The sequence below is a fragment of the Pygoscelis adeliae genome, unplaced genomic scaffold, assembly GCF_000699105.1.
Source record: "Pygoscelis adeliae isolate BGI_AS28 unplaced genomic scaffold, ASM69910v1 Scaffold157, whole genome shotgun sequence".
Lineage (NCBI taxonomy): Eukaryota > Metazoa > Chordata > Aves > Sphenisciformes > Spheniscidae > Pygoscelis > Pygoscelis adeliae.
Genome location: NW_008825107.1, coordinates 1,483,218 through 1,500,226, shown reverse-complemented (window position 1 = coordinate 1,500,226; position 17,009 = coordinate 1,483,218). Strand labels below are relative to the sequence as shown.

At 36.6% G+C, this 17,009-nt stretch overlaps 1 protein-coding gene across 1 annotated transcript in view; it reads right to left on the bottom strand.

Moving 5' to 3' along the window:
* LRBA (LPS-responsive vesicle trafficking, beach and anchor containing) overlaps positions 1 to 17,009 on the bottom strand; it is a 419,049-nt gene that overhangs the window by 52,028 nt on the left and 350,012 nt on the right. Inside the window, 1 exon segment of the mRNA XM_009327509.1 lies at positions 6,207 to 6,374. Within this exon segment, the coding sequence (XP_009325784.1) occupies positions 6,207 to 6,374 (168 nt within the window).

Sequence of the window (17,009 nt, the reverse complement as noted above, 5' to 3'; positions counted from 1 at the left end):
AATAGAGAAGCAGAAGCACCAGACAAAATTAGAATCTATTCTGTAATGAAGGACAAAAGAGAACATCCAGGTCAAATATTTTTCTGGATCGAAACCTAGCTGAATACTTTCGTGTCTGTTTCTAAGCGCTGTAGTAAATACATAAGTTAAGACAAAGGGCAATAAACCCCCATTCATCATGTCAAACTCTGGGCTGAATGGAATCAAAGAAGTGCCACACCTCCCAGATATCACAGTAAACACTTGCTTACGCTCATTTTGCCTGTTTACTCCAACACCACAGATAGGTCACAGTGTGAGCTGAGATGCGAGAATTAATAGGTAAATGATACAAACTGGTGGCAGGAATGGTGCTCCTGTTATTTTAATGCTCCTTTTACCAGAAGAAAATACTTCACCTTTTCGTGGGAGAGTCCCTTTGCCCAGACAAGCTGATTTCATGCAGTAGTGGCACCTGCCCACCCACAACAGCATCGGAGGCCCTGTCTTCATTACGCCATCCTGCTCTGCATACCTTCACAGGACAAGACCTGGGCGCGGGTTTGTTTGCAGTTGACAAGTCCACCTCTCCTTAGCCACGAAATCAGTATGCTTCCTTTAAATATCTTCTTCTTAATTCTGGTTCCATATAATGGTATTTTAATATAGATTTGCAGTTAAAACCAGACCAATTCTAAACATTTATTTGGCTTTTCACACTGTTCCTGTGCCGTACGTCAAGCATGCCATTTGTGCAACACACTTCTGGCCAGAGATGATTCAAAGATTGTTTCTACAGTACTTTGAATTTTGCCTGCATGAATTCGTTACTTACTGAATTCAGCACATCTAAATTTACTGCTCTGTGACAGCATTCTAGAATCACTTTATCCTACTTTTTAAAACTCATCGCAGCCACAACAAACTGTTGCCCAACCTGCTAAAATCAGAGTGATCATTTTCCCAACTATTTAGTAAATGTTAACTATGCTATAAATACAAATTGTGTTTATACTTTGTGAAAGATTCACTGTTGTCAGAGTCCTCCAGCTGAGTTAGAGCTGAAATACGCTATTAACTCCCACCACGAACACAGCTAAAAGAGAGGCCAAAAATGCTTTCTCTGGGATAAGATATCAGATCTGCTACTGCTGTCATGAAACTGGGGTCATGTAAACTAAACATCCTTGTAACTTCTTTTGGAAAGCACAGAAGTCTCTCAAACTGTAAATATTTAAAAATAAAATTAGACTTGTAAGAGATAGGTCTAAGATGCATAAAACTTACCCAAAGATATTAATCTCGGGCAACATTTAAAAGCTATTATCCATAAAATAATTTATCCCATATGCCTTAAAACTGAAAATAAAAGAATTTTTTTCCTCTTCTTATATAATCAGAAGTGGCGCATTCAAATAACATACCAAATGCTATGTCCAAGCTGATTCTTCACAATTTTTGAAACTCCTCATTTCATACAGAAATAAAATATCTACAGTAGAAAGAAAGGTGCCGATAGAATGGAGAAAGCTGTGCTTCCTAATGTTAAACAGACTACCTTCATGTAACAAAAAGGCACCTTCTCTTCAAAGGAAGAAATATGAAACAACTGAATCATCGAAGGCTAAAAGCAAATCACTTAAAGAAAGTATGTGGGGTATTAATTGGATGGGACTTATTCTCATCTTTTTTGAACTATCATTGCTAATTTAAAAATCACCAGTCTTCCTTAATTGCTGCCTCCAAAGATCGTATCAGATGATACTTTAAAAATTATTTAAAGAATATGGTTAGGTGCTTTTTGATAAGCATGGTACAAAAGTATGCTTCATGAGGTTCAGGGGTTCCTGTAGTAAATCAATGACACATTCTCCAAGTAGTATTTTGCCTTCCCACTATTAACTTCATCTCTTTTCTTTACGCTTATCCAGTGTTTATGCTAGCTACATAGGGGTATCAGTGGAGAAACGGACTTTTAGTTAGGAACTCCAAGTGCAGCCCAGATTCACGATCATCCTTTGCTACACTATGCCAGAGACAAGAGGAATTTCTGTTCTTCTGACCAAGACACTAATGGAATACCCACAAATCAGTCCAAGATAGAAAATAATTTGTATGGATTGTGCTTCACCTCTTGATCAGTTGCTTGTCTGAATGGCTTAGATCTAATTCTACTACTTTTTTTTTTTCCATTCTTGGACAGCTATTGCAAAAAGAGAGCAGAATTTGTGATAAGAAGGTGCTGTGAATTCTCTCCAGAACGTTTGGATGACATTTATCTGTGCTACTGTGACTCCTTGCCTCTTCCATACAGGCAACAAAAAAGCCCTTCCACAGAAGATCTTGTGATTGGGAGTTCCACAGACCAAAACGTGGTGTTCAAGAACGAGTCAAGAGAAGGTAGTCACATAGCATACCTCTGCTGGCAAATACCGTATTTTCCACCAGAAAGAGATGTGATATTTACTGCTTGTCAACTGAACAGCAACTTGCCTCTGCAGTTGTAACCTCCTTCAGCAAGATACACAAGCACAAGGATCAGAGTCAATGACAATGCTGCTAAAATGGCTCGAGGAGAAAAGAAGAGGATGAAGGAATGGTCTCTGCAGGGAGGGGTAGTGCACAGATATGCCAGCAGATACACTGGAGCTCTTGCCTTGCTTCTCCTGGTTGCAGTTCCCTTCCCCCACTGGCTGCGACTCAAACCCTTCTCTCTTGATCTACTCCCCTCCCCCTGAGATTCGCCTTTGAATTATGCAAGCTTTGCACTCCCCAGGGTTTATCTGCCAAAAGGTAGCATGTGGCCCATGGTTTGCATTTTAGTTTAAAATTTTCTATTATAGCAGTCAGATCCTTTCAAAATACTTTACTTCCTTTATTCCCATAGGCAGAAAGAACGGCAGAAAAAAATTGTTCACAGCAGTATGAGAGGATGTAAAAGTTCTACATTTTCAGTTTAAAAAAAAGAAAGGTGGAATATGGTTTTAATCAAGTAGTTTTCCTTCCTAGACGAGTGCTTCCTTCTTGTAATATATATAACCTGACTGCCTATAAAAATAAAGGTGCCAGTTGGAGCCATTTAGGAGACCTAAGGAAATTCTGCATTAACCTAAACTCCTCCACTCCTCAGTTCCTTCCACTATTATTCTGTGTGTGGCCTCTCCTGATGAGTTAAGTCACCAATATCCATACACTTATCTGTGAAGATATTTCAGAAACACATGCATCATAGGCTTCTCATTACTGATGTGGTCCAGGCTTAGCATAGACTATCTATGTGGAGAAACTGCCATAGTTTAAGCACATGCTATTATTTCCATATGATACCTAAAAGCCTGAGTAACTTGCAACTCTCAGAGTATAATGAATCTTCTCCTTGTTTTAGGTTTGCAAATAAAAATATATTTTCTGCTATAACTGTCAAGATTTAAAGACCCAAACCCTGAACTTTATTGAGAGGAGAAAGCCAAAAGCATCCTTCTTGAAACCAAGAAATCCAGAACAAAATTTCCGGTTTAACAGTTGCCTAATAAACAGATACTAAATCTGAGGTGTCGTGCCTGCCTAAAAATGCTGTTAATTGTCCAGATCAGAAAGTCATTTGGCCTCTAACCAGGAATTTGGTGGAGAAAAGAAGAAATATTTTCTGGCAAGCTGACTGAAGGAGAAAAATAAATGCTGATTGAAGCTGCGCGGCAGTACAGAACGTTAGCACGGGTCCTCAGGGAGATGGATTAGTAAGCAGGAAGAAGGTGAGGCTGTCAAAGGTGCATGATAAATTCATTTAGCACATAGATATAGAATGATTATGCACACAGATATACACACAAACAGATTTTTTATTACTTTCATCTTTACTAATAAGTAAAAACGGAATAACTCACCATTGGTGATGAGTCATTAAATCTCTGCACTGTCAATATCATATCAGAGCTGATCACATGTACCATTTCAAATTACATAAACCCATTTACATAATGAAAAGATATGCTTTACAAAATATGTGTAAAAAGCAAGGGACACCTAACTAAACAGGAATCCTTCTACTGTTTTACTGACCTGCTTATAAATACTAAATAAAAATATTCCATTGGACCAATCTTCAAGTAACTCAGAATGAAAGTGCTACAAGATACCATCGATTCTGCTGCCTGCATTCATCAGCATGTACTTTTGACACCACCAGTAGTGTTTCGAAATTCTGCTGCTGCTAAGCTACTCCATTATTATGAACTCAACAACACTGCTATTCTCCCTCGCTTGTTTTCATTTTTATACGCCACTCAGTTCAGGCAGCATAGAACAACTCCAAAATAAGAAACATTGTAGTAAAGTACAATAAAAACATGACAAATTCAAAAGATTTGGTAACAAACTATATTAATATATTTATAGAAGTACAAAGTGAATGCCTCTCTAACTGAGATGATCCACACTTCCAGACAGATTTGTAACTTCCCTGGTCTTAAATTACTTTTTTTTCAGGCTACTACACAAGTAGAACAGATCACAGTTAAACTAATAGAACTGTTTTACAAAAATTAAAAACTACATTAAAATGGTGTGTGGCAGACCGCTATTTTGATTAGTATTACTTCAATTATTAGTTTCATAAATGATAGTTCAATGACGGTTCATTTTATACCAAAATTAAGAACAAATTACACACAACGCCCAGTCTATTTTTCAGCTCACACTTAAACCTGGCACTTCAAGAGTCTAATAAATACTCTTACAAGGTGAGAATATTTCTTTGTCAGTGTACAGTGGATAAACATTATCAATGAAATGAAAACATGACAGGGTGAACATCTAGTACCCTTGGGTCAATAACTGTTTCAAACCCAGGTGATGACATATTTTCTTAAAAGCCAAGTGTTCCAGTATCTTTTTTCCTTAGCTCAATTAAATGTATTTATGTGCAACATCTATATTTTAGCTCAAAGTGGACCAAGATGCGGTCTGCAGACTGATGGCAACCCACGTAATGACATCCAGCCATCACTTTTGGTACTTAAGCCAGTCCTTGCGTGCCCCTACATGCCCTGCATACCCCCAAGCCTTTCCACTGCAACCACAAGCCAGCTACAACCCACAGTGTTGCTATGGTGTGGCTTTCTCTACAGAGGCTGTCAAGGTGCCCCAAACAGTCAGATGGCCAGTACGTACAGAGAAAACAGTATTCTTTAAAATAATAATTGTTTATTTCTCAGACCTTCTTTCAATAAGCAATAAATAACAAAAACTTCAATTAGGATTAGCCTAGAATTCTACAGTGAACTTCAAAGTTAATATTTGTAAGCAGAAAGGTCTTCATTCTTGTTTTCATTCAGTTCACACATATATTCCCTGTTGGTATACATGTAGCCACCTTTTAAATAAAACTGTTCATAGCATTCACATTACTTTGTTCTCAGGGACTCAGAATATTTTATAGCAAAGTACCAGTTACATTTATTCTATAATTAATATACTTGCAGCTATATTTGATACCAATGTATTGTCTGAACAGAGGACGTAAACCCGATCAAAAATTTGTTTTAATCACCCGCCCCACCCTGCCCTTTTTTTTTTTTCCCCAACAGCTGTTTAGCTGGAGTAGGGAGGAGTCTTTAAGCCCACAATATCCTCAGGGATACTTTAGCAAATAGATTTTTCTGAATGGTGCTGAGTCCGAGTGAGACTACTGATCTTTCCAATGTTTAAATATTTACTTTTGCATATGAAAAATACAGGACAAGTTATTATTAATTTGCTAGCAAGCCAAATACAAATATGGAAGTTACAAAACTATGGTGTTTGATGTGTACTACATATGCAGGATTGCATTAAAAGAGAACTGTTAAAACTGCAAAAGTAAATTCAAAAGTGCAAGCCAAATCAAGGTTGCTCACTGTCTTCTGCCATTAAGATCCAGTATTAGTGAACAAAATGATTGCCCTCAGCAACTGAAGCAGTCCTTGAACATTTTTTATATTGGCATCCAGTTTGTGCTGAATCCAGGTGCACAAAGTTTAAGAACAACTTGCACGCTTGTTCCCTTAATTCCATATGCTGTGATGACTGGTTCAGGCACCTTGCATTTGACTGGCCTGTAGCCAAACCACAAGAGAATGCAAAGATTTGAACATTTGCTGGTAGCCTTGAACAATGTGGAGTCCTTACACTCTCAACACTGCAGTGGTTAACAACGATTTTCCTTTCCTATATTTAAAGTATAAACTTACCTCTCTCAATATGGAATCCGTTATTGAACTTAAATTAACAGCTCCTTCGTAAGTCAAATAGTAGAATACATTCAGGGACCTAACAGCCTCTGGCCCTTGCTGTTTGTAGCCAAAAATCAGATCAATCCACTGGTGAAGCTGGCAGGAAACAAACTCACTTTCTAATGCCTGTGAAAAAACCACACACAAAATATATAAACTTGAGTTTGACACACAGAAACGTTTTTTTAATAGCGTACAAAATCATCTTAACAAGTCTAAATACAGAATTGATAACAGTATTTTAGACATCCTATCCAAAAAAAAAGGTGGGCCCTGTGATAGATGCCAGAGTCTCATGCCCTACTCTACTTGCCGCTGACCAGAGGACCTTGCTTTTTAAACTATAATAGTGGGAATAAGAAAAGCAGTAAGTGGAAAGCACTTACGCATTTATGGACAGCCAGGCTATGTTTTTATGAACTCTCAAGATGAAATTGTGCTTTTTTGTGTGATCTGCACAGTGAACAATAACAGCATGATAATCTGATTCTGACAGACAGAAGATTGATAGACTTGGGGAAACTGAACTAACTAGGGATGTTGGGATACAAATTATTTAACATGCTGGAATATCAACTTGCTATTACTTTTATGCATTTCTTGTATATCTCTCTTACACAAATCTATACAGAAACAGTACTATGCTGAATGAATAAGCCAGTTTTCTGAAGATGTTATCCAGCTACAACCCAATCCCCAAGACAAAAGCATCCAAACAATAATGAATCTCTCCACAATGGTATTAGATACAGCACAAATATATTAAAAGATAACTTAAAAATCATTGTCATCTAAAGAGTTAATTCATCTAGATTAAATCACTAGCAGGATTTTTCTCTATTTCATACAGAGGAGTCAATATACGTCTTATTTGAATGAGCAAATGAAACAACGTAAAAAAGTCCGATATTCTCTTCATCTAATGAAACAAATGGCATTTTCCTTGTAAAGGAAATTCCTAATTTTGAGCAGAGGAAGTTAAAATTAATCTGAAAACCAAGGAAATCACTCTGCAATTTGCACACAAAAATGATGGGTTTGTTTCATTAACCGATGCCTGAAAACAACATTTAAATTGACACATAAAAACAGCAATTGTCTTAATTTGTGTGGTGCACTCCACACAAAAGCCCTAAATATGTTCAAATTAGAGCAAGCTGCTTGATTGTCACTGCAGTCTCATGTCATATTAATGCATGACAAACATTAAACCATACACTTAAATGGCAATTTATATCATTTAAATGTTTACTGCCACACCAGATCATCACTCATTTAAATGTGACTTTCTGACAGCTAATTTCAGTTAATTTTCCTCGATTCACTTAATTAGAACTTTCAATCAAGAAAAGACCTGTACATATCTTCAACATCATATCATTCTTTTTTTCATTATTATTTTTATTAGGATTCCCAGCTACTGAATTGCTGAAAGCATTTTTTAAAATGAATTACCACACAGTATAGTATCTCTTTGGATGATCATATGGAAATACCTTACTACATACATGCTTAGACAGGATTTTTTCTTTCTTACTTTTTTCTTTTTTTTTTTAAATTAAAAATACCCCAACATTTAGACACAGACACGCAATTAAAACTATAAAAAAACACAAGCGGGCCAATTAAAAATTAATGATTTCAAAATTGTTTAATAAGATAAAACCAGTCAGGAGTCTCATGAGTGTCCATAATACTACAATGTGCAGCCATAAAATTCTACAGGGCTCAGCAAATGACAATGATAGGAATTAATTTTCTTGCTATCCTGCTAAAAAAAAATTAACCCTAGAATATACTTACTGTTATCAAAATAACTATGTCAGGAAAAATAGCATTAAGAACTTGTGATTTTTTTTTTTTATATATATATATTTCGTATGTGCAGAGGTTGTTCATATTTTCCTTTTCTTCAAAAGCTAGATTTTTAATGGGTCATATTACCCTCACAAAGCATTTGGACATGAATAACTAAAGGAATATCACTCTGCAATCTCCTCAGATTAACAGATATATAAATCTGACTTTTTCTTAAAAAAGCAAAACTAAAACACAGTCTTTGCCTTTTCATGGAACGGTTGGGAGCCATGCTGAATTTACTTCTCTCTTTCAAGTTTAAAATTATTTTACACTTGTATACAGATTCAAAAGTAGATAATTTTCTTTTAATTTTTTCCACATTAGGCCATTTTAAATCTTCTTTCTTATTTGCCAAATCAGAAATAAAAGGGCTAAATGAAAAATGACTACAGTCCGCATCAATACCCAGGACCCTGAAGGACAGACCAAACATAGCACACAAATTCAAAGGCTAAATAAGCTTGCCTGTCATTTCAGGTTCACAGTTAAGCTCTTGGTTGGAGGGAAGTGCTTATGCTATGACACAATCAATGGAGGAACAATAGTTAACAGTCTGTAAAATGATTAAAAAATAAAGTAGACTTTAAAGGAAAACAACACAATCTACCAGTATGTGTGATGCACTTTATAGCCACACAGTTACGTATTATTTAAGTATGGGTACTCCTTAAAAAAAAAAATCTGAGAAGTGAAGAAGTTCCAATTTGCATAACTATTCAGTTTTTAAAAGGCTTTTTTTAAAAAAAAATGTTACTGTTAGCATTTACCTCTTGCAAAACTAAACGAAGGGTATAGATGGCTAAGCATTTAGGATTACTTAAGCATCTAGGACAGCCAGTGCTCATTAAGGCTCAAGTTAAATACGGCATGCAGCGATGGGATACTAACATCCTTCCCATGCTGCTCTTAAAGCAAACCAATCAATTGTTAGTGCTCCCACAGCAGACCAAGTACATCATTTACTGCGTGCTCTGAGGAAAATGTGCAAAACAAGAAAATCCTCTAAAATGTCCAGCATAATACAGTAATATTCAATCCTACTGAGTTATTGTAAAATAAATCAGTGACTAATGCCCAATTGTTAAAGGATCAAACAAGACCATGAAAAGACCGTCACGTGAAGCCACACACAAATTGTCAATTCTGTCCACAGGGACTCATATTAACTTTGACAAACTGTCTTGGGGCTGATATCTGTTTCTTTAATGAGATCTATTAGGCAGAGACTAAAACACTTGAGATATGCTAAGAAGTACAGTATACAGATGTCAAACACAAACACCTATTAGTAACTTCCATTTCTCCGTTCCCAAGGTAGAAACACTTCAGACACATCAACAAATTGAAGCTTTGATCTTACAAGGAAATTTTAGTTTATTCATAAATATTTTTCAAATGCATGATCTGATGTCACTAAGTATATGCAATCAAAACTACTTCTTCATGAGTGACTCTGAAATGCATTATTTTATGTGCATCTTTTCCTGCCCTGTTTTCTGAAAGGAATGAATGGAGAATAATTTCCTGCTAGCAGCCGAAGATTAAGATCAGTCTAATACTGATACAAATGACTTGGTAAAACATGGTCGGAACAACAAAACCATAAAACTAGCACGTTAAGAAAGATTTTTCCTTTTTCCAGTATAAATACTCTAACCATTTATTATGATATATTTTCCCAAACAATATTATACCCTTGGAATCAAGAGTTGTATCTTTAAAGGGACTACTATTGGCTTTTGCCCTCTACTTTTATTTCTGGTTTAGATTATGTAATGACATATAGCATACGAAATGATGTCTATTAAAAATGAATATATACTTGTGCTTGAGATTGGGATGTTCCAATGCTGAAATCAGATGAAAAGATTAACTGTATTTCTTTTCACCAGCATAGATATTTATTCATAATCAAGCTATTCAAAAACAGACCACAGACTTGCTTGCCTTATTCCTATGCTGATTAAAGCAAAGTAATCTTGAAGCACAGCATAAACCATGCATGTAACTCTTATTTGAAAGACAGAAAAGAAGTCCAACCTATACAAAATGTGTTTTATATAGTCAAAATGAAAGTAGAAACTTTGATGAGAAACCAAAACTGCTACTCATACATGAATAATCTTTCCTATTCACTCAATTAAAAAAAAAAAAAAACAAACAAAAAACAAAAACCCCAGGAATATACTACATCAGCAAGTAAGAAATTACAAATCTCAAGTACACATAATTGCCTGTTACCTTTAATGGGCTAAATATTTTAATTCCTCTTTGAAGTAAGGAATTCCTTTGAAACACTTAAAATAATTGAGTCTGGTTTTTTACGTTCCATTTGAAAAATATTTATGTATGAACAGAAAAGCATGGATTAGGATTTCACACATTTTTAGCACAAACACAATTTTGATGTAAAAAATACTCTTCTTGAACACGGCAAAGCACCCTCACAACTGCAGTACCAGGTAACTCCTTTAAACTAAGTGCATATTCTGGCTTGGAAGTATGTGCGTGCACGTACATTTAAAAAAAAACCCAAGACCAACAAAACCAAACAACTGGAATTATGTTTGCATGTGCAGGCTTTCAGACACAAGTTGGTAATGCTGCCTTAACATTGATATATGACCTTTGTAAGTTACAATGAAGAAGGCTGGTTTTTTCAGCCTAATTAGAACTGTTTCAAATTTTCCTGCTAAATATATGATAGAAAGTCCTTTCAACTTTTTTTTTTTATTCTAGAGTTTCTTTCCATGTCAACCTTGTTCCAATCAAAATATGTTTTGAATTAAATTATTTTGATTCAATATGTGGATCACATTTCACTTCTAAGATTTAAAGTCCAAAAAGGAAAAGTTTAGGCTGTTCAAACAAAGCAAAAGCAGCCACTTTGCGGAAAGCTATTCACATTTACCAAGACTGACAAATTGTTTGTGTGCACCATTAGGTCTAGTTTCTGCAATAGTTGCCAGATTTCCTGTCCTCCTAATAACATATTAACTCTTGAAGTGCTGGCTTTATCTTTTGAGGTTTCTCAGTAACCACTAGTATTTAAAAGTATATTACCAAACACACTTTCACCAGCAACACTATGTGATCACATGGGTAGACATCCGAGGAAAAAAAAAAAGTATAAAAAGCTATTTGAAAGATATTGAACTCAAGCCTGCCTTGAAGATATCAGGAGGAGGAGGAGGAAGAGGACAGCAGCCATACTAAGGAGAAAACTCTGAGTTCTGCATGAGGTAATACAAATTTCAAAAGGATGAAACAGACATCAAAACTGTTTACATGATTGGTGGTTTCTAACTTGCTAAATAACTGTTCCAAGCAAATGCATATAGTTTTATTTACTGTATTTTGCAATTTGTTTTAAACATGAAATACTTCAGAAAGTGAGCAATTACTTTACAGCTTACGTTATAAGAACTATCTGATTTTTCTTTTTTTGTGTGTGTGTTCCAGAAGTGCACTGCCAATGTATTCTTCATTACTGTTATAACCAAAGTTAGCATTTTACTTTATTTCTCTACTTGGTTACCAATACCAGGATAAAATAGAAAAAGAACTCTGGAAAATATAATCTTAATAAAAAGATTTAACTCAGATGCTTTACTGAAGACGACTGATCTTACAGAACAAAGGATATCAACAATCTGAGAAGAAGCTCAGACATAGGAGATCTCTGGAAGATAAACTTCCCTTCCTCTGCTCCTTCTACTTCTCTGTATTTAACAGTAAGGTACTAATAATGACAAAAGAGGAAGTTTATGTAATAGTGTAACTGAATGAAACAGAACTTTGTGGCAAGGTATATTCTGCATAAGCAGCACGTAAACAAAGAAAAATATTTTGCAATCTAATGACTCAAACTCCTATCTGAATTTATGTAATTATTACCAAAGTAGGAGTGAATTAGTAGAACGTTTAGCTAAAAATCTCGAGCACTTTTGCATCTTTTGGTGATTTCTGTATTCAGTCTACAACCGTTATTTTGTAGTTTAAATGGACAAGTCAGACAGCTGTTATTTATTTTATAAAACGAAAGCTACATTTCCTTTGAAATTTGGCTTTAATCTCAACTGAAATGTCTATCATTAGGTGCCAGGAATAAAAGATTTAGGTGAATATGAAAACTTGCCTTGGAGCATTCTTAGCTACTCTTTCCATAAAGGGCACTGATCACCCTTAAAAAAATATTTCTTAGTATATCCATGATAATCTGCAAATTTGAGAGCAATATTTTAAGTCCAAATTGCTACAATTTACCATGAACAGTATATAGATAAACAGACAAATGTTGCATTTCTGTTGTTAAGTTTCAAAGTTCAGACATCTACCTTAGGTGCTAACAAAGAAAACATTTACAGATGTTTATGTTTACTCTTGTGAGCAATTCCACAGCCTTCCTAGTAGAACAACTTAGAAAGGTGAAGTAACGCATCGTGGCTTGCAGGATCTCCAAAGTTACCCGTTAGAAGAAGACACAAGCATATGGCCGTTAGAACATTTGGAGAGCTAGACTTAAAAACGCAAACTTCCGAAGACGACACTATAGTGTAGAGAAACTGAAAACAGGTTAAATAAAGCCAACACGGGTCCCAAAGCAGTGTAGTTACAATGTCACACACTGAATAAGGGCTGATCTGCCCACAGTGCGTGAAATTGGTATATCCTTTTCCTTGAGCACGCACACTGGTACTCAACAGTTAATGAACTATAAATTCACGTGTTGGCTTACCTCACTTGTTCACATATTCCACCAGTCATGGTTGTGACAATACTAACTTCCCCATTGAAAAAGAGCGGACAAAACCTGTCTCAGCCAACTGGCTCCATAAACCAACAGATGCTTTTCAAAAGGCGTACCAAGAATGGTCCCTTCCTAATTGTTTGATTTCTTCTCAGCCAGAGGTAGAAAAGATACAGAAGAATTGCGATAGGAACAAAAAATGATCAGGAGGTCTTTATTAAATTCCCCTACATGAAAAATAATATAGAAAAGCCATAATTAATTAGTTGTGGAATCACACAAATGGCTGTCATTATTCACAGCTGTGATAATACTGACATATGTGGCTTGCATTTGTCCTTCCCCAGTGACACACAGAAAATCTAACCACGACTGGTTAGACCATAACCATTTATTATTACAAATATGACTAAAAGCAAGTCTTTATAACACCAGGAGGTGTTGCTGATTTCTCCACCATTTCTATCTCCCCCCACCCCGCCCCTGCATTTTTTTGTCCACATTTAAAATGTCTGCTACGTTGTTAGAGGATTCTCTCCTCTAGAAGAGTCAGCAACATCCCGAGGGCCAAGACAGTGAATGAAAATCCCTTTTGAAAACCCTCACACACAGCACCAAAAGGAGGCAGGAAGCTCCCTCCTCCCTGAAATTCAGCAATTCCTCTCCCAGTTCCTCCAGCACTTGTTTGCATGAAGACTGACAGCGTGGATCTGGAACCTATTACCCATGGAAGCACAGGCTGTTAACCACACAGCTGACAGTTGGCTCAGTCAAATAAGTTTAAATGAAGTTTTGTATTAAAAAAACCCACCTAAACACCAAAATCCCACAAGATATGACCGTATTTTACAATGCAGTGTTGTGTACTGATGGAGCTGACTGAGCTGGCAGTGAAGCTGTGCAATTGTGTCAGCAACCCTTCCTGTCAAGCTAACATACCCTTCCTCTCAGAAGGTTAATGCAGGTATACTGCTTCTAACGCTTCAGCCAACTTGCATACTTCTAGCTGAGGGACTTCTGCGTGGCATCTCCTTGAGCCTTGTCAACACGATCACAGTTGCTTCCGAATGTCAAGTATTAGCCAAAGACAAACTGAAAGGTCAGAGTACTACACACTTCCGAAAGGGCATTTGTCATAGTAAACAGTGATTCACCTTTTAACGTTACAGATTCTTTCCCATTAAGAGAGAGGTGCAAAACACACACTACAAAACCTTAAACCATGTAAAATTTGCTCGCCTTTGAGGTTGAACAAGCTTTTTCACTGAAGCTAGAAACAGGCCAAACTCTTAAAATTCAGGAAAGTGTTATGATTAGAGTACACTTACCCAGTGGTGGGGTTTTAGCTTACTTATTACTAAATGAATACATAGCTAGCATAATTGTAATGTAATATATGGTGAAACTTAGTGGATGCAGTGAAGGTCATGAAGTTTTAGAAAACGTCTGAAACATGAACTGAACTTGCATGATCAAAATGCAAAAAACCCATTTATGTGAACACAGGCAAAACTACACTTCAAACAGCTTTCGTGTTAAGTATTAGGCTGGGTACTACCATCCCATTTAATCCTCAAATTAAAGTTTAAGCCCACGCATACTGTCTGGTTAATGACAGCACAATACACTTCAAACTGGGAGAAACTAGTGATTTTTTTAAATGTATTTTACATCTAAACTGCTCGTACATTTCTTCCTTCTGATTTACTCTGTAAGCCCTAAAAGTCACCTGTTGCTTTATTTTTGCACTCTGTTTCAACAGCTTGCAGCACTTATACTGTGCTTTGATGTGTCAGTTGTATGTGCAATTCACAAGAACTGTGATGATCAACAAGTATTAGTATGCATGTAACAGGAGACAGAAATGGTTGCAAACACATGGTCTTCGAATCACTGCAAATAGCACAAGCAAACATCTTAGAAGAGTTGTAGAGACTAATCTAATTTGTCTTTGAAGCCAGTTCTGGGAAAAAAGTATTCTAGAAAAATTTGTTTAAGATTAGGAAGTGGTATGACAAAAGGTCAAGGAATTTAAAATTTAAAACACAGTTTAGATACAAGTCATGCAGACAAGTCATTTGAATCTTGTCATTTGACTTGTCTGCTAATTCACAGAATAGGAAGCATTCAAGAGCTTTCGGAGAACAGAACACAAGATTTACAAAGGCAATTAGGGTACCACATCCGAATAAATCAAACAGTTACAAAAATAGGAAACAGCACTATACCATCATGTGGCACAAACGTGTAACCCACTCTGAGGCTAACACACATAGATAAGCACGGGATTTGCTTCCTTGTGATGATTATGAACAGCGAAGCCCTGATCTTTTATAAAGACATTCTGGGTGGTTGCTTAGGATGACAATACAAGGTATGTTTGGCAAGGACACCAGACTCCTTAAAGTTGGCATTTAACTGGAATGACACAGGAGAATAATTATTTGACTTTAACAATGACAGAGAAAGGGAGAATTTGTGCATCAAGGACATTATCAGCTTCTACATCCAGCATTTAAGAAAAAACCCAGATTTCTGGAAGATACCATTTGGAAAATGAAACGCTCTTTGCAGACTTCGCCAAACACAGCAGGTTCTTTTGTTCTGGCATATTTGCTAAGCAAGGTACCAGGAAGTCTGGATCCAGAAGAACTGGTGCTCAGGGTGGCCCACCTTCTATCAAATACCCTAGGACAAGCACTTCCACTGTCTCCCGATTAAGAAGGACACACAGTCTTGACTGTTTGTGATGCCCTATCTCAGGGGATCCCCTGGGCTGCCTCCCGCTACCTGGGAGTAGTTTGGCTAGTGCTGGAATTTGTAACAGAACAGAGAGCTCTTAGGAGTCAGGTTCAATGCTCGAAAGAAATCAAGCTGAAAATGGATTATATTTGTAAATTACTTCTTAAAGTGTCCATCCTTAGAAAACGCAAAATCTCTTCTTTATTCTAATTTCATCATGCATTGCATGTTGAGTTTCAACTAGTTTTGCTCATAATGCTTTCTCGTAGATAGCTTCATTTCTTCTAAATGTTATTCCCTTCTTTCACCTAAACTGCTTCAAATTTCCACTATGACAGCTGTACACAGAAAGACAAGTGATATATTGAGTATATTGAGCATGCTCAGGAAATCAAGGCATAAACACCTCCAAGTGCAACAGACATTCTGTAGCCAGTTGAGAGCAAACTTTTCATAACCTTTATATTACTCTGCCATGAACCGTGTTAGTGGGAAGGCCGTAGGAGACGAATACTGTTAACATTTAGAGGTTATATGCTGAAAAAGCATATGGTCGGTTATTAACATTTTAATGAATTAAGTTTTTCCAGTTCTAAGCTAAATAAGATACTAGAAAAACCCTAGAATTTTCCCTTATATCAACAATATAATTTTCTTCTTCATAGAAGATGGCCTAAAAAACACCAACATTTAGAAATAAAATAAAAATATACTGCAATAAAACAGTATTTAACTCCCATCTTGCAAATAACCATTTAATTCAGAGGCCGAACTCCCAGAGACAGCTCTTGCTCTTTACAGGGCAAACAAGCAACCGACTATCTATGACACTACTTCCCAGTATGGAAAAAGAACAAGTTTAAAAAAAACCACAAAACCCAGAAAACAACACGCTACACAATGTTTTTAAGTAGCAACAACCAAATTACAAGGTTTTAATCAACTAACATTCTAATAAAACTACCTAGTCTGATGGAGGGTAACGCTAATAGACGAATTTTTAAAAATAAAATCCCATACCTGTGGCACGCAAGCTTTCTTACCCGGAGTAAGACAAGCACAAGGATACTACCAAGTCCTTGCCTCAAAGTCAGGGCGTTCAGGACCATAACGGACTGATCTTACCCGGGAAAGCTGAAGGTCCCCACAGCTCCTCACCATCACAACCACCCAACAGCGCGGCTACTGCAAGTGGTTTAGGTACCTAGTCCCATCTCTATAACCTAAGCCTGAAGTCCGCCTCTCGGCAGAGCACGAGGGAATTTAACACCGCTTTTCAAAAGTCTGGGAAGCCTGTATTTTCACTTCTACCCTTTCGCCTGGAGGACAAGCCGCTTCTTTTTCTTTACGCCAGGTATACGCCAAATAGCACAGAAACCTTTTTGTGGTATTTGGAACGAGAAACCAGG